At 42.0% G+C, this 21,529-nt stretch overlaps 1 protein-coding gene across 2 annotated transcripts in view; it reads left to right on the forward strand.

Annotated features, from left to right (window-relative positions):
- The first annotated feature begins 70 nt into the window (after positions 1–70).
- Positions 71–21,529, forward strand: part of osbpl6 (oxysterol binding protein-like 6) — a 38,941-nt gene continuing 17,482 nt past the window's right edge. For both annotated transcript variants that reach the window (XM_083997428.1, XM_083997429.1), the window contains exons 1-7: positions 71–282; positions 7,726–7,975; positions 16,366–16,488; positions 16,952–17,005; positions 18,164–18,277; positions 18,372–18,542; positions 21,327–21,471. In XM_083997428.1, coding sequence (XP_083853554.1) covers positions 7,829–7,975; positions 16,366–16,488; positions 16,952–17,005; positions 18,164–18,277; positions 18,372–18,542; positions 21,327–21,471 — 754 coding nt within the window. In that variant the 5' untranslated portion in view covers positions 71–282; positions 7,726–7,828. The remainder of the gene's footprint in view (positions 283–7,725; positions 7,976–16,365; positions 16,489–16,951; positions 17,006–18,163; positions 18,278–18,371; positions 18,543–21,326; positions 21,472–21,529) is intronic.

Consider the following 21,529-nt stretch of genomic DNA (forward strand, 5'->3'; position numbering starts at 1 on the left):
AGGGAGGAGCGAGCGGAGTGCAGCTGAGCTGAGCTGAGCATCACAGCCCGCATTCAAGGAAACAGGCAAACACAGCACTTTTTTGACTTTCCACAATGTTCTAGCCTCCGTAACATCACACGTCTGTTCACACGAAGAAACACGCGCATCGGATGTGGACCCCTACGGAGGCCGTGTGTCTCTGAGGACCTGGGAATCTCTGCCCAGTCAAGGGAGACCCCTCCTCTCAATTGTTTCCTGCGCCAAGAACTGTAAAGACATGGTCATCAATCCGCAGCTGTGGTAAGGCAACGAGCTTTTCCTCTTTTCTCTTTGAAGGCGACCACGGCAGCGACAGTGTAGCTTATAGAGGGGGAACTACCGTGTCACAACACTGCTGCTGCTGCTGCTGCTGCTTCTGCTGCGTTGGATGAAGGCGCAGAGCCGCTGCTGCCGCTGCTGCTGCTGCTGCTGTGGGGCTTTATCGGGCCGCTCAGACACACAGAGGACCCCAGCATCTCATCTCTTTTGTATTTGCATCCAGTGAGTGAATCACCGAGGACCAGTCAGACATGAGCACATAGCCACCACCACCACCGCTGACTTAGCTTAGCTGCTGCTGCTATAGGCTGGCTGACACACAACAGGGAGCCGTGTATTCAAAACATGCATGTCCCAACATCACGAGGACATGAGCCTGATGTAGGACTCCCCCTCCTACACACACCACCAAAGGAGGAAAAAAAAAAAAAAAAAAAAAACATGGATGCAGCGGTGGGGGTAATGAGGCAGCCAACTCTGTACCTGACTTTGAAGAAGTAGACGTAATGCGTCACTGACATTTTCACCTTTTTTTTTTTAAACTGAGCTCCATGGTTTCTCCCACTGTCCCATCAGATCACTGTCATCACATATTAGAGGACTATTGATGGACGTGACCTCCACTCATAATCTCTTCTTTCACATCCCACTCTATATGTTGTCAGTGTTGTGTGATGATACCAACTAATTGAAAGTTAGCCAACTTCTGTCACTTAAAGAGATTGGCCCCACAACAACATCACTCTGCCTGTTTTTTTCCCCCAAACTGAAGGTCAGCCAGTGACTTTGCAGTTGTTTAAAATAGCACAGATTCACATAAATTAAAGAGCAGCAGCCGGGGCTGGAAAGCTGGATGCATTTGTGGTTTAACACTGGCAATGCCCTCTTGAATAGATATTGCTTTGATCAGCAGCGATGATTGATTTTCTGATATATTTCTTGGCCCCGGCCTGGAGAGAACCTCCTCCTGAAGGTGTCCCCGTCCCATTTAGACGAAATCTTTTGCAGAGATTGTTCGTCTCATCCTTTGAGAAAAGGAGAGGGGGTAAAGCGGAGGAGGCAAACCTCACTTTGATGCTAAAAATACTGTATACAGACAGATTGTCTTTTCTTCCTACATTTCAGTAAGGGGGAAAGCATATAAATACTAATAATCTTTACACTTTTAATTAGCTTAAACGTTCGACAAGTAATATATGGCTTCAAGGCCCATGACTCATCTATAACCTTTTGTTTGCTTTAATGATTGATTGCCAATAATCACCAGCCTGTTGTCTGATCACTCTATTAGTATAATTAGTTTTTGGTTTTCATATTTTCTGGACGTAAAGACTTTGACATGAAAAATAAAAATCCAAACACCAGATTCTAACATGATGCCTGAATTCTAGTTGCAGTACTAACACGACACTTAGTATTATATCTAACTTAGATGAGCTGCCTATAAACTAGTTTTCTTCAAAAACCAGAGTTAAAGACTTAACAAACTCAGCCAAGCATCTAAAGCCAAATTCTGTGTTGTTTTGACTGTGAGAATGAATTATGGGGGTTTTCACCAGGCAACAATTGTCTGGATCTTCAGTGCCAACTTTTGGTTTCTGACCGTTTCCACTTCTCAAGTTTCCAATATTGGCACAAGTGAGGCAGTACTAAAAGTATTGCAGTGTGATACCCAGCTCTACCTAGATGATGTAATGTGTGCAGGGCAGGATAAACTGGCTCTGTCCAGTTGTTGTTGTTGTTGTTTTAAAAAAGAGGCAGGCCTATTTCAAAGATGCTCCCTGCTTCAATACGTCATCCATTTAGCCTGCTACGGTATCCCCAGGTAAATGGTGAAAACACCTCTGCGCTGATCGATATGCATTATTAGCCAGTTGTAAATTCAGACAATGGCTGTCCTCGAAGACCCTGTAATATAATCTTGGGACATGAGTCTGTTTTTGTTGGCCCACTTAAATTATGCAACATAGAGAGGGGGTGGGGGGGGGTCACATCAGCAAACGTGGTTGGAGTGCTGGTCGATAATGCGATATTGTGGGTGGTTTTGGGTGAAGTGACAACACAAACATGAATGTCTCTCTCCTCTCCTATCAAGGCACAGTTACCGTCATGCTTCGTTCATCGTGTTACATGTTTGTGAGGACTGATGCCGTTAACGTTGGTCTGGTTTAATGTGCCGCAAACAGCAGTGGAGTGATGATGAATCACCTTTTCCTCCTTCTTATTTTCGGTTGGTTTTGTTTGGCTTTGAGACCTGCGGTGCTGCTTGTCATCCTGGGTGTCTAAATCTTAAGTTTATTTTCCTCCCCGCTCTCAGATCTCTTGGAGCTGAGGCTCACAGATCGAGGGATTACAGGGGTCCTCTGAACCTCTCTCTCTAGACGGCTCTGGCTTCGCTCTCCCTGGCTTGACCCACATCAGGGCAGATGATAGTCACTGCTTTATTTGTGACACTTTTATTGATCCCTGAGGTAGAAATTTGACTTTTCACTTGCCACCCTCCACTAAAGTCACAGCCCATTTTCAGCTAAAAAAAAAAAAAAGACAAAGAGCCTGTGGGGAATTAAGCAGCTCGTTCAGAGACATTTCAGTAGAGCAGACTGTCATTATTGCAGGTGAGTGAACCTTCGTAAAGGGCGCCACAAAGTAAAATAATTCAGCAAAATGATTCACATGGCCACAGGCGCTGTTACTGTACCTGAGAGCATATTTGTTGGATTATGTAATGCACTCACCAGTACTCAATTAAAATAACTAGAGCTCCTCAAAATTGACCTTGACACCCTGATTACAGTATAGTATGTGGTAATGACATTATCTTTTTTAATTTGCTCAGTTGATGCTGTGAAAAAGAGGGAGATGTGACATTGACACTATAGAACTATACCCTGCTGAGGAATCGACCAACTAAAGGACTGAATAAATGGGTGTGAGTGTATTTACTCCATCAGATCTCAGCAGTTGCAATCACATGCTCATCCTTAACGCTGACCAGTCTAGGATATGTTGTGCTGCTAACGAAGACGACAGAATAGTCACAAATGGAGCCCTTGTCTCCTGTTAATTCCCAATCATTAGGGCTGTTTACTCAGCTTGTTTTAAGAGTCTCCAGAGTCTAGTTTAATCAACCTGATATGAATGTGTGGCCTCAATCGTAAATTGTGCAAAAAAACATAACATGGTGGTATATGATCAGATGAAAGCACCAGAGGTCAAATTGTTTTTTTTGTTTTTGTTTTATACTATAAGTTCGGTATGTTGGTGATTGAGCTGAAAGTGTGTTTTGCTGTGAGAGGAACAGATGCAAAAGGGAAGTGAGAGTCTTCTAGGCCTTTTTATAGAAGTGGAGCCTCACAATTGGTATATTATAGTTAATGTATATTTTAATCTTGCATATTGATGTGTCACTTTTCTATAGATTAAAATGGCAAAAGCTCACTCTGTGCAGACTTAACCTAACTTAAGTCTGTGCCATTTTGTCAGGTGTGTGTGTGCAGCAAGACTCATTTACACAACAGTGAAAGTTCACTTATGATTTTTACTGTTGTTTGCACCGTATACAGTTCTCATGTTGCAGTACTTTACTGGTATGTTTCCACCCACTGGGGATAAACAGTAATTGAGCAGAGGCAGGGGTGTATAGACCAGAGGGGATTCCTCCAAATTGCACCCACAGTATATAAGTTCTGCAGTGTCAAGATTTTATTGCTCATCCACATCAGATAGATAAACTGAATTTGATAGCATTAGGACAACTAACCCCCATGGCAGCAGTGAATCTAGTGAAGTTGTTAAAGTTTGGTGGCATTTTACCCCAACATGAGGCATTGTAAGAATGTCGACAGAAGGCTCGTTTCCTCAGACTGTAACATACTAGTGTCATTGTTGCTTCTTGTAACTGAAAGACCCCTCTTTGTCCAGTTGTATGGGCAGCAACAGTTGACCATCTGGACCTTTTCCACATAATATCGAGATGTATAGTTTTTTGACTTGAAAGATCAAAATTGAGAGTCACTCTGTAACCTATATGCTTAATGGATGTCTTTGGATATCATGTTTTGAAAAATTAATTTCCTGGATTGCAATATGACAGCTCACATCTTCAGTAGCATCAGACAAAACCAATAAATGATAATGTGTTTGTCTCCCTGGGACCTTTTTTTTTTTTTTTAACAGTACATTTCATCTAATAACTGTGTTATCCTAAAATTAGGCCATTGTGACATGGGATTAGATCTCACTGTGCTGACACAGCATGCTTTATTTTCACCAAAACACACTCCCACACAATCATTTAACAACCACAATTTTGTAAAGGCACTAAAGCCAGGTGTTCACAAAGTGCTGTTGTAGTATCCACATAGCAGGGAATGCCTTGTACTCCTGCTTAGAGGGCCATAATCATGGTGACTGGATTTAGAAGATTAAGCTCATGGCTAATCGAGTCCCGGGCAGACGTTCCCCAACATGGTGACTGGCCTCATATGCAGCAGCACCGCTGTTCGTCGAACACACGGAAACAGACACTTTCACCTGCTTGTAAAGTGAAAGTTAAAGAAACTGGTGATGTTTCAGATTGTAGGTTTACACTATAAATCCTCTGTGTTGCTCACCGCAGCAGCAGCTACTATCTTCATTAGGACTTACGGGCCAACAACAGCTGGTCAGTTTAGGCAGCCACTTAAACTATTTTGCGTTTCAGTGTGTGCACAGCATCACAACATGTAATTCACATTGGCTGGGCTGTAATGATACGTTCTGCAGAAGTGAAAAAGAAGGGAGCATGATTATTGTTAAACGTCGTCATAGTTGCAAGTTTTCACTTCACTTTTGCTCACACGACCTTTTCTTAAAATGGGCTTTGGTCACTCTGACTCATCCTCATGTGCTGATGGTCGGCTCTTTGTGTCTTTATGTATAGTAATCTTAACCTATAGCATGCACATGCACATGCAGAGACTGCCAGTGTGTTAAAACAGTCAAGTTTACACTGAAAGTACTCCCACCTCTGCTTCCTTATTAGGTCAAGGAGAGTGGATCTATTAAATAGGCTAAGTGGCATACACTATCTGAATGGACTTAGCACCTTGTCTTACAGTAGCTTAGATCCTCGTTGGCTTAAGGCAGGGCAGGGATGATGACGTTGCAGAAGGATCTGAATTATAGATGATAGTATGTATGTGTGTGTGTGTGTGTGTGTGTGTGTGTGTGTGTGTGTGTGTGAGTGAGTATACTGCAACACCATTGCATGTGAGAGTACATACTGCTGAAGTGTGCAGAGCTGCGCCATGGACCGGGGGAGTTCCCCTGACACATGGGAGAGCTAACAGACACATCCTGTAGCTAAAACCACAGGGAGCTCCAGAGATGTATACAATAGCCATGAACAACAACAGTCTGTGATGTTGAAATCCTGCAATCCTTAACCGTTTTCTGTGCAGATTTTGCCTCTGTGCTTTGCCTCGTTCCATAGTAAAAAAAAAAAAAGTGACATTAGTTGAATAATGCCAAAATGTAATGTAGAACATAAAATAGATTCAATGTAATATTGTGTCCTGATATGAGACTTGATTTTGTTAAGTTAATTTTACCTTTATCCAGTTAATAAAAGGTGTAAAAAGTACAGAGTATTTCAGAGGTAGATCTGGATCAGTTACATTGAATTTGAGGTGATGGAGTGGTGTGCTGTGCTCTCAGAGTGGTGTTCCAGTTGTTTTTTAATTGATCTATTTAGTCTTTATCAATACAAAATGGGAAAATGGTCATTGATCATCAATTTATAAAAAGCCCAAAGATTTATCAATAAATAGTTTCAAATGTAACTGCACAGTGGTTGAAAATACAGCATTTCCTGCCTTTAGGTGCAGCACTAGTGACCCAGGTTAATAGATCACACCAGTGAAACAATGTGTTTCCTCCTACATGATTTATTGTTGAAGTGCTCAACACATTAGATATTATTCTGCGGGTCAGCATTGAGGTGTTTAATCAGAAACAGTGTTATTTGTTCTTGTAAAGGTCCAGTTACACCTCAGTATCTTACCAAGTGTCTCAGTTTCTAAACTGAGCAGGTTTTGTTTTCTACACTCTTGCGATCGATGTATGTTTTATAAGTGCTGAGACCTCCTCAGAGCCCAGACAATTACACAGCACAACAGCAGCCGGTGTTATAGGTGTCGGCATGGAGCAACATGGTGCCATGACTAATGATGAAAATGAGCACTCCCCGTTGCTCTCAGAAAAAAAAGGTTAACCAGGCATTTTAAATTGAGTTCATTTATTCAAATCGTGGCGCTGCAAGTGCCGACTGAGGTCTCATATTTAGACAGGACGTTGTTATCCATGGAGCCTGGGCTCATGTGTTTAAGCTGGTATAAGTTAGTTTTAACTGGTTTTTGACCCAACAAGTAGCGCTGTAGATACCTCCTAGTATCGATTTGGTATCGCCACTAATTAGCATCATTATCACAGTGGAAAGTGGATGTTTAAGGATTTATGCAGTCCTGTGGGATGATCTCAATCTTCTGCAGTGCAGGCGGTGACTGCAGTCATAAATTGACAATAGTGATTCGCCACATTTCCTAATTGAAAACACAGTTCAATGCCTTGATGTACAAAGATGCACTGTTTTCCATTGAACTGAAGCGAGTGCACGCACACAGTTAGAGGCTTGAGGTTGGAGCTGAAACGATTAGTTCATAGATTTTTCAATCAACAGAAAAATAATGGGCAATTATTTTAAAAATCAACCAATCATTACAGTAATTTATCAAGCAAAAATGGTGGAATACCACAATGTCTGAGGTCACAGCTCTTCGTATGGGAGGAATTTCTGCTTTTCTTTGACATACAGTAAACTGAACTGTTGGTCATTTTAAGTTTGCACTCTGAGCTCTGAAGTATTATGGACATGGATATTTTGATATTAAATTGACCAAATGGTATGTTGATTAATTGAAAAGATAATCTGCAAATTAATTGATAATGAAAATAACTGTGAGTTGCGGCCTTAGAAATAGGTTGAGTTTGGGTTTGACGTCATTGGGTGCATACCTCCGCTAAATGCAGAGTGTTGTGTAATCCTGAGTGGCACCAGTCTCATAGCAAACATAATGAAAGGCTTATCCAGTATTCCACATGTAATGAGAAGAATTTTAAAAACCCATGCTTCAAAGAACAGCTCAGGGTGTCTCTACTGAGCATCTGCTAGGTAACTGAACATACTGAGACTGGCGGAGGACAGTTCTTTAAGCCTAAGAAAAACCCAGTCGCTCGTTTCAAACGGGAATAAACTAGACCAAGTGGCGTTTGATCGATGGCAGCGTGGCTCTGTGTTCGGTATAAACAGCAGTACTGTGATGAAATGAGGATGATCATGAGGATGACACCACACGGTGTGTAAAATCCCTGTCTTTTGTTTCTCAGATCACCAGTGAGCAGTGAGCGAGAGGACGTGTCAGAGGATGCTCCTGATCTGCGTGATCCAGTGCTGAGGGAGGTCCACACAGCCAACTGGTCGGCGCCCACCATGTCTTACCACCAACACTACCAGCGCGGCCCCCACGGCCGCACCTTGAGCACTGAGGAGAGGAGCGCCACGCCAATCAACAAAACCTCCACACCAGTTCACAAGAGCGCCTCCTCCTCTTCTTCCTCCCAGCGCGACAGCCGGCAGGTAATTCTCAGGCAACAGGAGGAGAAAATCCATCTAGAAATATTCTTAGGGATGGGCTTTGAATGAAAGAAACTTGAGCAGAGGAGGAGGAGTGAACATAATGTTGAGTTGCTGCAGTCCTCTGTCAGTGGACACACTATGCAACAGATAAAAAACAGGCAGCTAGAAAAATAGTGTGACGATAAAAGTATGAGGACCAAGTTAGTTTTTATGAAACAGCTTCTTTGTTGACTAATGCTGTGGAGATGCAGATTTTTTTAAATCAATCTTGCATGTTTACCTCCTAAATCGACCTTACTACACGGCCAAAACATATGAGCATTGGTGCAAGTGCTCAAAACCAGTTCTAAGTAAAAACATCAGTGCAACAAAAGTCCTGGATAATGTTAAAACTGATGCATCAATTCAAGCTGCACTTTGCTGTTGTACCTGGTACAGGTGGAGGTGATGGCATTAACAACCTTATATTCTGTTTGGTGGTGTCGTCCAGTGATTACCAGTCGAAAGAGTCAGATGATAAATCTAGAAAAGTGCCTCAACCGAACCGTCTGAGGAATTCAGAGGGGAAATGTGTCTTTGATTTGTGGAACAACGCAGAAACATCTGAAACCTGTGGCAACAGGCTGCAAGTAAACAGAGTGTTACTGTGTTGTTTCCTATTGCATTTGCATTTACCTGCGTGTTGTTTCTATTCATCTGTGAAGTCACATGGCTGTCAGATCAATGTAGTGGTATGAGAGAACGTCAAAATTGTATCAATGCACAGTACTTGATTAATGATGCGCAACCTCTGCACTCACATTTAACAGGTCAATCACAGAGAAAGACATGGATGCTAAAAATGAAAGTAAAAACAAAAATCCTGATCAGTTTTGTCCACTGACAATCAAAAGTTGTTGTTTTTTTTATAAACTTTGTAAACGTATCTTCAAAAATTTTGACAAAAAAGTACAATTTTAGATCATTTTGAAAAGGAGAAAGTCAAATATCAGCTGTGAAGATTCAGATTGCAGATGCTGATATTAGATTACAGGAGACACACCATGTAGGATAATGTGCTAAGAGTCCATCTGATCATCTGACTAAGTCTAATCATTGCTTATTCGGAAAAATACTCAGGCGTCATGACCCCCTCTCAAAATAAACATCGAAAATACATTGAGAGCAACTGTTTCATGGTTGAAATTAGACTCAATCACTGAAGTGCCTTTCCATGTTTATATTTTGAGAATTGCTTTGGCTAAGTGGTTAGTTAAGTCTGTCAAATTGTTTTTCTAATTTTGCTGAGCAGTTACCTCCTCTGCTAATGACTAATGATGAATAGTTGATTCCCTGTGAAAAGTCCTAGGGCAAAATAAAAGTAATTGACTCTAAACCCTAAAAGACCTTATTGACAGATGAGCTGACTAATCAGCAGAGCGAGAGAAGCCCTAATTCCCTGGTGAGTAAATAAAAACCTTGCAGAGACACTGGTAAACAATGAGATATACTCTTATTTCACAGATCACAGGACAAGTGTTTAAACTTAACCTCCGGCGTAAGCCACCTGAAGCCCCCGGCCCTCCGTACCTCGACGGGCGACGTGCTGTGTCACTGTGGCCGTGCAGAAACAGGACACTGAAACTGGAATCTCTGACATCACAGCTTTTCCGTCGGCACTGGGTCATGAATGTTTCATGAGGGACAGGCGGAGGCTTGGTGCTCCACTGAACATGTGGCACGCTCTGGTATGCCGTGTTGGGGGCCCAGCTTGTGTCCGCGGGACATGGAGAAACGGGGTCTGTTTGAAAAGCAAAGAAGACGAGGGCCACAGCTTGATGAGGCAGACAGCTAACCCCTCCAACCCTCCTGTTCATTGTTCCTTTTTCTTTCTTTTTTTACTTTAATGTCGCCCACTTGCTTTTGATAACAAAGCCTTCACGGGTGGAAGGGTTCAGCATTTCATTTCCCTGACGCTTCGTAATCTTAAGGCTGAGTTCAACTCAGAGAAAGGTTATCTATAAGCACTTCTTCTCATATTCATCTCATTTAATCTGTTTAATGTGTTTTGCCAAAAAAGATAGCAACAAATTAAGTCTTCGTCCACCAGATCCCCCTCGATTCTACACAGCCTGCTCGATCAAGACCTCACAATAGTCGGCGCCGGTGTACGGAGAGAAACGGCAGCATGACCAGAATTTAATCGGGAATTAGCTTTTGATTGTCACAGCTGTTTTGTGTCATGGTTTAACAGTGTTTGCTAAATGATGCAATGAAGTGGCTGTCTGCAGGTGATTCAGACACTTGATGTGACGATCACAGAGGCAGGTGTATCGCTCACAACCACAGTCAGTCATACAAATCGTCTTCTGTTCTCTCAGGCAGTCTCAGGGGTTTAGCTCACAACCCTGATAAAGATGCACGAGGAGAAGGGCTTAATATGCTACCGGCATATTTCTAAGCTCATTTTAATAAACGCCGACTTTAAAGTCAGGGTGAAATATAAGTGAAAGTATCCTTAGCCACCATAACGTGTGACATATATCTGAGTGAAACCGACTCTATGGCGCAGTTTGGCTGCAGCTCCTCGGTTTTCAGTGGATATTACTTTGGTTGACTTTTAGTAGCTGCTCTGGAGATTTTGTTTTCATGACACCCTCTTCCTCAACAGATGTGGTTTGATGTTTGTTGTCATGAAAACTTAGATTTCCATTTTACTTAAAGCCCCTGTACAGACTTTTCATTTAGTGTTGATTTTGGCGGCCCCTGTGGACGAAAGCGGTGGTGTTTTGCCAGAATGAAGACTGCATTTCCCACTGTCATGAAGACGTTTGTTTAGATTTGTTTTGGAAATGCCGGAAAGAAGAGGGGACTTGCTTTTTTTTTTTTTTAGCAGCGTAATGTATCTATTCGTATCGTTTCGTCAGTGGTACGACCCGACCATGCCTTCCAGAGGTATAGAATTAGACTACTTAGAAATAGCGTATCTTCACATTGATGGGCTCATTTGCTGTTGTAGGTAACAGAGACACATCAGCAGAAACCAAAGACTTTTGCGTATCTAGTTAAAAGCTCCGCACAGGGGCTTTAACTGTACTTTCGGGAGGTTTTCCTCATTTTAGCCTAAAAGTTGATTTTTTTTTTACTTGCAACAGCTGAAAAAAACTTCTTACCACGAGATTCATTTAGAAGATGATCTGGAGCTTTTAGTTGTGTCACAATCTTCCTGATGACTTGAACTGTTGAGGATCATGTGATACAGTGGAAACCTCGGGTAATGCTGCTTTTTTATCTGTTGTTTCCAAGGTCAAGAATGAGCATAGATGAAATGACTTTTTTATTGGTATTGCACTGCACATCTGACTTTTTTTCAACATGGCAGAGGAGCAGGGAGCATCTGTGAACTTAGTTTGTGGATTAATCTTTATGACAGCATTATGCCCTCTGTTACTGTTTGCTTAGCTTGTTTTGTGCAGGGAGTTCTCAGTGAGACTCTGTGGAGAATACAGAGGAGAGTCCATCGTCCCGAGGGGGATCCTGAGGAAGCCCAGCAGACGCTGAGAAAAGACCGCAGCTAGACTGTAGCTGTCTTGGCTGGGGCCTCAGTTTTTGAGAAAAAAATGAGAGCTCGGCATTTTGTTGTGGTGGGGGGGGGGAAAGGCCGTAATGAGATCCAGCCCCCATTTTCTAAATCAATATATGTCACTTTCTCCTCTGCTGACAAGTACTGTTCACTCTGGAGACCCTCATGAGAGCAATTAGAGGCACCACCTGCAGTAAGCACACACACTCACATGCTAACCCACACAAACACTTAAGAGTTTGTGCATCAAGACGTTACACAACGAGTCAAGATGTCGGTCCAAATACCCAATTTTCTCTCTCGCTGCTTGTCATTTCCTGCTTAGATAAAAGACATTTTCAGCTTAGAGATAGTAGGAGGGATAGATGGGATCGCTGTGCTCTGTTTGTATTAAATATTTAAGAAAGATGCTTTTGATATACGAGAGCGTACAAGTCAATGATGTTATTATCGGTTGGTATAATATCAGATAGTGTCTGTTTTCATCATGATACTCATGTTACTGATGTTACTGCAGATGGAAAAATGAAGGAGCACTCCTCATCTTCTCCTGTACAGATGTCTGTCTGAGAAAATTAATGGAAACATGTAATTTATTGATTCCATTGCCTGGTTATCATAGTGTCTAATGTGCTGGTTTTGACATATCAGATCATATTATATTCTTTAGCACACAACAGACCGACTCAGAAGCAGGGGAAGTGATCTTGACAGACAACAGGGTGATTTTTCATCTTAGATCACAGACACGTTTGGCACAGTCTGTGCAAGCGGTGCCAGTCCTGCCATGAATATTTCCCTTTTTCTACTGAAGTTTTGCCATGATCTCCCCCGTGACATAAACCAGCTTAATGCCTCTGAGAGGAAGCATGGATGGAGTGAGCTGGAGTCAATCAGAATGAGCCTCAAGTGATTTTCTATATGGATTTGTTATTGGTCCAAAAACTAGATGAAACACACACACAATCAAAAACAGGATCTTTTATGAAGGAGTTTAAGTGTGTTATAGACTTAGAAAATACATAAAAATACAGATTAGTCTGTTTTTACAGTATGCTGCAGAAAGACTCTTTATCGTTAGGTTTGAATATGATTGTTTCCTTTGCTGAACAAGTAGCCCCAACACATTCTTTTTAGCCGACAAAAAATAAACTCAGAGTAAAGATAACGTTATTTATCCTGTAATCCCTGTTGTTTTTCTGAGGCAAGATAACTAAGTCGTTACCACAAGAAAATTAGCTTGTGTTCCCAAGATAACGAAATGGTTTAATTGGGATCTCAAGGTTATGGGATAAAACCAAATGATTGTAAATGCGTCCATCATCTTTAAACTTTGACTGAATGTTGTTTGAGTTGAACAATTCAATCATCTAACCTTTATTTTACTGTCTTTCGTGATCAGTGATTATGCTATTGTTTAGATTGAGAACTCCCATGAAAATGTAGAAAAATAATCGAATTCATTTTTTTTATCACTCTTTTTATTACATGATTATCTTTTATTGGAGGCTTAGTACTCTAAGGGGGGAATTAAAGGGAATCAATTAAAACACAGAGAGTTGGTTGGCGGTTTATGTTTATACAACGTCCTGAGCACTGTGGCCTGTTGATCGGAGAAGCAGGAAATGTAGGAGAAACATGTCATCAGAAGTAGGCTGTTGTGGTGATATTTATAGTACTGGTTTAGCCTCAGGTATCCCCATAGAGTGTTTGTCCTTTCCCCTGCTCAGGAAGACCTTAACTGTAATAGTTTGATTCATTGCAGCATTAAAGGGTCTGTTGTGCTACACTGCCGAGTGTCACTGCAGGTGATGGATCCCAGAAGACTTGGCCTGTGAAACTGACACAGGTATAGTGTTGGATTGATTTAGTCGATGATCAGGATTGTACTAGTCCTTTCACTGTCCGGTTTCTGCTTTTTGTTAACTTACTGGCATCTAACTAGACCTGGAAAAAGAGAAGGACAAAAAAGAACGGAGAAAAAAAGCCTAAATCGGGTCGATCTTCATCCATATCAAACAAACAGGCCCGCGGAACAAATCTTTTTAAATCTTGACACAGAAAAGCAGCAGACGGCTCCTTACTGAGTCTGCCACAAGATCCTTTATTAAAGAGGCAAACTCACCAAGAGGGACCGGCTCCTTCAGCTTTAAATTATTCTGCAGCGAGATCAATGAATGCAGGGAGAGTGCAGGAAATCACTTTGGCTTAATTCCGCTCTGTTTTCAGGGTCAAATAACAAAAGCAAACTCTCTGACTGTAGCAGTAATTTCCATATAAACCCGTCGTTGGCATATACCCTGCTATTTACTATAAGTAGAGTCAGGGGTTGTGCGGACTGTTCCTCATGGGGGAATTTGCTGATTTATATTGCTGATTGGTTTGAATGTTAAAAGGATGTGCAGCAGAGTGCATTGAATTGCAATGTTTGCTACACCCGCCATTCTTTATATAGTGTAGTATTGATTTATCAATTTAGACTCGAGTTGAAAGTCTGTTTGTAATGCTTCAGATAACACACTGGAAGTCTGTACATTGAGAGTTTCTCATGTGCTGCTGGCCCCGTTAGAGAGAGAGGGGGCTCATCCCGTGTGCATGTGTTCTGAAAGAAGAAGCTGTTGAGGTGTTGATCATTTCCCAGGCATCATTACACAGTTGACTTTTTCAATTGATAATGAGCCGGTTGCTTTGAATCTAAAGAGTACATTGCTGCCTTTTAAGGATATGATTGCTTTGAATGTTGAGGCCGATTTTTTTTTTTTTTTTTTTGGGCTAATGAAGTTGATCTCCTCCGCTTCCCTAGATGCACAGGGCCGCTGAAAGGAGGGGCTGCCGTCAGTGGAGAAACACGACCTCATTACCACACAGATCTGTTCGCCTGGCCATTAGATTAAACAAGCTGTTGTCTCCTTTTGTTAAATGTCCTGCAGACCAAGGTCGGGTGTCGCCACGCACACCCAGAGAGGTGTCTTGAAGATAGCACCGTGGCACCGGGCAGCAGAGAGACACTGGCTGTTATTTGGTTTGCCAGAGGAGCCTGTGCATGTTAAGAGTGTGGATTTTGACTCAAAGGCTCTGCCTCTACTGATTCAAGTATGAAATTAAAAATCTGACCTACTTCAAGGATATTAGGTTTGAATGTGTTCTATTCTATGAAAATATATGGCTGTGTTATGCTCAGATTTTTCTACAGAGAGTTGACAGGGTTTAAGGCTTTTACAACAAGACGGTAATGCAGTGAGAATACATGCTCTTTTGATGTCATTGTTGCTACATGTTTAACTCACAGGACACGGCTGAATACAACTGCAGCAGATGTTGCTGAATGCTAATTGGTGCTAAATCCTGATCGGTTCACAGAAGTACATTTTGCACAGTGGACAAAAGCAGTGACAACATATACTGTAGGGATAAAACTCTCCTGCATGATAACTAAAATGTTTCCGTGTGTTGGTCAATAAATTCTGGGAAATGTAGCTCTTTGTAAACTTGTAAAGGTTCTATATAAATAAAGTTATTATTATTGCTAACCGAGCTACAGTCAAATCTGTACATGAGTCCAACCCCGGTGTTGAATGAATACAATATTCAAATAGAAGTCAGCAGGTCTATCTTATTCTTCTTCTATTAAAGACTAGGTCATGGAGGTGCCGAATGGCGCAGTAGGTTGAGCAGGCGCCCCATATGTAGAGGCTACAGTCCTCCTCACTGCAGTCGGCCCTGGTTCGAATCCCGCATCGGTCGGCCCTTTACTGCATGTTATTCCCCCTCTCTCTGCCTCCCTATTTCCTGTCTCTCTCAACTATACTATCCAAGCATGATGGTGAAAGTTATTATAATGCAAGAGACTTGACTTTCACTCTAATTCAATCTTCAACAGTGATTTAGTCAAGGACCAGATTTATACATAAAAAGACCCAACAAAACCAAATCTAATGACCCATAATCATAAAAAATGTAACCTATACAAAACAAATCTGAAGTGTGTGAATACAATTTAAAACAAATTCCCACAAAGGTTTACAACTGATATAATTGTATGCTAGTGTACAGAATTTTGTTAATTAATGTACAATATTTGTCAGCGATTACAATTCTCCTATGAAGGCATATTTTACATTGTAGGATCTGTATTGTACTGTGATTCATTATGCCCCAGCCTCCACTCATGGGTGTTAATAGTAATTAGTACCATATTTGATAAGACAAGGCTTTGAAAATATCATACAAACAACAGAACTGTGCGTGCCAGTGCAATCAGTATCATCAGTGCAACAGGAGGATGATGATCCTTGACATGAATCAAAAGCTGTGATCCCATGGCTGCTGGTGTGACAGCCCCACCCCCGCCTCCACGCACTGGGACAACCGGTGCGATGCTTTTACCTGTCCCCGGCTGACCCTGCCATCCCTCTACTCCAGGGGCGTCACTTTGATTTACATTTCCACTAGAAGCAGGAAGAGCAGAGTCAGGAGAAAGCTAATGGAGTGGAAATGCTGAGGGAGCAGGTGGAATGTGAATGGGGCCGTATTTCTTTAAATGTGTAGCGGAGGGGAAAAGAATAAACAAGTATTGAGTGAGGAGGCAGATTTGTCTCAGTATTACTTGTGTGAACAAATTGACAATCTGTGTGTAAACGTGTAATCAGTAAATATTTAACACCTTGCACAAAGACTATACATAAAATACATGAATTCAGTGTATCCCGTTTGCTCTCATCTGTGTGTCCGACCGTAGACATGAGTGTATTTCTTGTTTTCTTATTATTATAGAGGAGTGAGTGGATTAGTTTTCACAGAGCTGTGTTTCTCCTCTCCTGTCCTGTAGGAGGTCGACAGCTGGGAAATCATTGAAGGGCTCAAAATCGGTCAGAGTAACGTCCAGAGGCCTGACAAACACGAGGGTTTTATGTTAAAGAAGCGGAAATGGCCCCTGAAAGGCTGGCACAAGGTAAGATCCACAGGCATACCAAGACACAAAAAAGCTTCCGCTACTGAAAACAAAAACCCACAGACTTTAAAACACAGCAACTCCCCGAATGTTAAACAGTTTGCTGTCTAGTGAAGTGCTTTTTCTTGAAAGAGGTTCTCCTTTTTTGTGCACTTTGCCTCACCCTCTCTGGGCCTCTTCTGCAAGCTTAGTGGAAATTTCATTTGAAGTCACCACCGTCAGCATCAGCTTAACTGTTGTCTTCTCTAAGCACGTGAGCACCAGTGGAAACCAGACCTCAATGTTAAAATATTTGAACTCACAACACCACATAACATTCAACATGGATGAGGGAATAACCTGGGAACAACTCTGAATTCATATTGAGTTGACAAAATAAACAGATGCTGTGTGATATGAATTTAATGTCTGCTCTTCCTGTCATTTAACTAACACGGTATTTGTGTGCTTATTTTCTCTGCAGCGGTTTTTTGTTCTGGACAATGGTATCCTGAAGTACTCAAAGTCCCCCATTGATGTAAGTAACCCTGACTATAACCCACAGGCGCAAACAGGGCAGGCCAGCCTGACATCAGCTCGGCTTGGCAGTGAGTCAGCAGAAACATCTGCAGCACCGATGGTGATGCTCAGTGTGTTTCAGGACGCCGGGGCACTTTGCAGAAAAACTACATTTCACATGACAGGATGAGAATGAGACACACGATTGTGATAAGCCCATGTATCCTGCACTTTAGTTTTTTTGGAGTCACTTTTACTGAGATTATTTCATCTTTAGAGTTTGACTGAGAACACAGTGGTGAGACTTATATTAATTAAATTTATTTTCCTGATTTTATTCGATTATTTGGCATATTTATGATCAGAAAGTAGTGAAAAATGTCAAATTAAAGTGACTTAAATTAATCCTATCAGACGAGTTTGATTAGGTAAGAAAAAAAAGCTGTTGTGTTCCAAATGAGTTTCATCATGTCAATCATGTAAAAGCAGAAATTGTTACAGTACTAGACTTTAGACGGTTTTTTTGGTCAAGTTTCACCACTTCACTATTTGTTGACCTGTATTTATGCAATCTTAATTGCACCATTTGTTACTGAATGGTTAATTACTCTATTAGTGTGATAATAAATAATCTGGTCACTGTAATTTACATACATTTGTGTGTTTATTTTCCTCCTAGACACAAACATGTACATAACTATATATGTTTTACCAAATTACCTGTAGCTAAGTTCCTCAACAGTATTTCCTCACACCCAACTAAACAGCAGCAGAGTGGGGGTATATGGCACAACTTCACCAACTTACAAGGTGCATGGAGAACGGAAGAAACTTGAAAAAGGACAGAAAAGCTCCAGCAACACTAAGAAAGAAAAATTAATAAGACCGACACGTTTCGTCTTATAGCTTTAATCAGGGTTCTTCAGGTTCTTAACAGCAGAAGTAGCCTCACTGATTTAAATGATAATTTATAAACAAAATAGATTCCAGCTCACTTTCTGTATGCCAAATGATAAATCATTTAACTTAGGTTAATTGTTTAAACTAAAACTGTTTGGATCATGAACTTTACAGTAAAGGACATGCTTGGTGGTGTGTGAAGGACGTTGGTTGTAAATGTTAGAAATACAATAATGTGAGCACCATATTTACAATGACTGTGTATTACTTGCCTCAGATCCAGAAAGGCAAACTTCATGGCAGCATTGACGTGGGCCTCTCAGTCATGTCCATCAAAAAGAGGGCCCGTCGCATCGACCTGGACACCGAGGAGCATATCTATCACCTGAAGGTAACACAAATGGGTACACTTAATACAGTGTTATTTTAACACAGAGGTCAGAGGATGACGGTTCAAAGCATTTCTCCGTCATCTTCTTCTTCAGGTGAAATCTCAAGAAATCTTTGATGCATGGGTGTCCAAGCTGCGTCACCACCGGCTCTACAGGCAGAACGAGATTGTGCGATCTCCGCGGGACGCCACCATGCGAACGTTTCCTCCCCCAGCTGCCATGGAGTCCCCCAAACCTGCTGCGACTGTCGTGCATGAAGCAAAGGTGAGTTTCCTACCCCATAAGATCCAACGCTACCTTAAAGACCCCCTCCCATGAAAATCGTGTTTTTCGTGCTTTTCACATGTTCCTGTGGCATTTTTCTTGTGTTAGAGGACATATCAGCAGAAAAGGAAGTGCAAAATTGCATTTCTGAGTTTTTCTGCCTTCAAACTGCTGTGAACCAATGGCAGACACAAACTGGCAGTTTCAGGGAGACTGGAGCTGACGTGTCACAGCTCCAGGGGAGGGCACTAGTGCTACAAGCTCCCGCCCCGCTCTGCATCTGGCTCAGAGGTGAAAGGCTTGACAGCTCGGTGTAGCTGTCAAGGTATAACAGGTATAGCTCACCTGGTAGAGCAGCTTGCACCGAGAGCAAGGACTATGTTCCAGCTGTCAGCGAGCGGGGGGTGGGGTGCGAGGAGGTGGCTGGGCAGGTGCAGAGCAGCGCAGTCTCCGCCCACCCTCCAGAGGTGCATTGCTAATGTGCATTGCTAATGAGCTGGTTTTAAAATGACCAAAAAGGGTCGCGGGAGGGGGACTTTAAAGTCCACTCAACTTTTGATTAGGTTAAAGACCCCCTAAACCCAAAATTGATTTTTTTTTAAATTATTAACATCAATGTAGTGTTTGGGTTCTGCTACAAGACATTTCAGCAGCAAAGTCTTTAATGCAGCCATAACTGAGCATTTTAAATTTGAAAATGCAGTTTCAAAGCCAGAGTCTGAAAAAGTTGGATTCAGGTTTTCAGCACCCAGTCAGGTTTAATACGTCAGAATCCCTAGCAACCAAGTTGTGTCACCATCACAGTTGTTCACTGTGATGGTGACACTTCAAATCTACAGCTAGATGTTCAACAACAGTATCTTTGGTTGACATGGCGGAGAGGCGTTATTGCCACCCTGAATGCGAGAGACCAGGGTTCGAATCTCAGTGCAAACCTCATGTTTTGACATCGCCTCTCCGTCTCCCCTGCCCCCGCTGACACGCTCCGCCGTTACCGAGCAACCTGGTGGCGGTGGGCGGGCGCAAGCCATGATGCATTTGCATACTCATGAATATTCATAGAACATGGCTTTTTCGATGAGGGAGAAGTAGTAGACGTGTTTTTAGCCTCTTTGAGAGTTTTTTTAACCAACTTTTTTGTGGGAAAGCAATTTTAATCAAAAAATAGTCATAGCAGAGCATTTTTACAAATTTTAAAATGCCTCTTTAGGGGGACTTTAAGAAACACCTCTTAAAACCTGGTAATGACCCTTGTTTGGAAGTTGGTTGTAATAAGTAATGGGTGTAATTATGCACTGCACAGATTTGATGTCGATATGAACTCTTCTTAACAGACCGATCTGACGATTTTTCATACTTCTGTGCTTTCAGGCTTAAAGTAGTTTCTCTCTTTGCTCAGAGTGCAATTACTTATTCAAGAAGGGTATGTCATGGGGAATGAGAGATTGCCTAGTTCTGTTTTTTTTTTTTTTTTTTTTTGTTGGAAAATAGGATAGTGTACCAAAATATCATCCAGAAGAGAGGAAGTAAAAATTCACACAACATCCGCAGTAATCACAGGAAGGCTCTGTGGTCAGACAGGACGGTGTTTGCTTCTGTGCTGCTGCGATCTCCCTCACCTGATACTTTGTCATCCCTGGATTTGTGGTATTTCCTTTCAGTGTACTTCAGCGTGACAATTAGAAATGCTCATGTCAGTGCAATTTGAAGCCTTGTTTTTGTGTCCTGTCTGTTGCATTATGTGGCTAATTGTCAGACTAATGGCCGTGAAAGCTGCGAATAAAGCCGACTGGACGGTTAATTGCATCCAGGTGATAATAACAGGAAGGGTTGTTTGTCTAGACTGTTACCAGGTTAGTGTGAAGCTCTGGTGCTTGTCTGAGGTGTGTGAGGGTGGAGTGTGCTGTATGTTCTCCTGGGACTGATGCCGTGCACCTCATACAGGCCATTAGAGGTGATCAGTAGGATCTGGATTTAGAGCAGCTGGCTGCAGCCTGATGAGATCTCCCAGAAGAACAGCTGAAATGAAAAACTCCAGATTTAGAGTCAAATTTGACTGCTATAATGGAGACCTTAGAAGGAAGATATTAGAGATCTGCAACAAAGGTTCTGCAGGGTAATATTTCTACATTCTCCCCATCTTTTTAAAATCCAAGAGCGTATTATTTTCCATGCATATTCATACAGTTGCACATTAGCTGAGAGCCACTGGGACCAAGCATTCCCTCACTGTAGGCTGGTGAACAGACTGACTGCAGCTGCTGCAGGTGCAGTGGTGAAGGCAGCACAGAGCCATGTGGTGAAATGGATTCATGCAAATAAAATTGTGAAATTTGTCTGTCCACAAATGTGCTGAAAATGAATTTTCTGCTGTCCAAATGAAGGCATTTATCAAAGTGTCAAATATTTGTTTCTTTTGGCTCAGCATTCTTATCAATTCATAAAATAATGAATTGCAATTTTGGATCTTGGACTTAATCCCACTAAAGAAGGAATCTGAAGACACAAAGGCTTAACCATAACCCAGACTGCCAGAGCTTTTTGACACAAAAAGTCCCTGACAGACCTGATGATGAAATGTTTTAGTTTGACAGAGATTTGCTCACTGAGCAGCACCTTTTCCGTTCGTCTCTGTCAAAAACACTTACTGACCTAAATTCCGATCTTTCTAGCATCAGAGAGCAATCGTGTCTATTGATTTAGATTCATTCCATTGTAAAAGTGCCCCACACCCCCCGTCAGATGATGTGTATTTACTCCGTGTGTGCTCCTGTATCATCACAGCAGGCCAAGCCAAGCAGCCTGCCATGGCAGCCAGTGGCTCCCAGCAACAGCAGCAACAGCAGCCTGCCCGCCTCCTACAGTAACGGCCAGAGCAAGGTGGTTGCTTGGCTGCAGGAATCAGAGGAGATGGACAAGTGTGCAGAGGGTAAGCGCAATTTTCCCTTCTTATTCTGGCTACAAATCTGATTTTACAAAAGAGTGGA

The sequence above is a fragment of the Trachurus trachurus genome (assembly GCF_905171665.1).
Source record: "Trachurus trachurus genome assembly, chromosome: 21".
Classification (NCBI taxonomy): domain Eukaryota; kingdom Metazoa; phylum Chordata; class Actinopteri; order Carangiformes; family Carangidae; genus Trachurus; species Trachurus trachurus.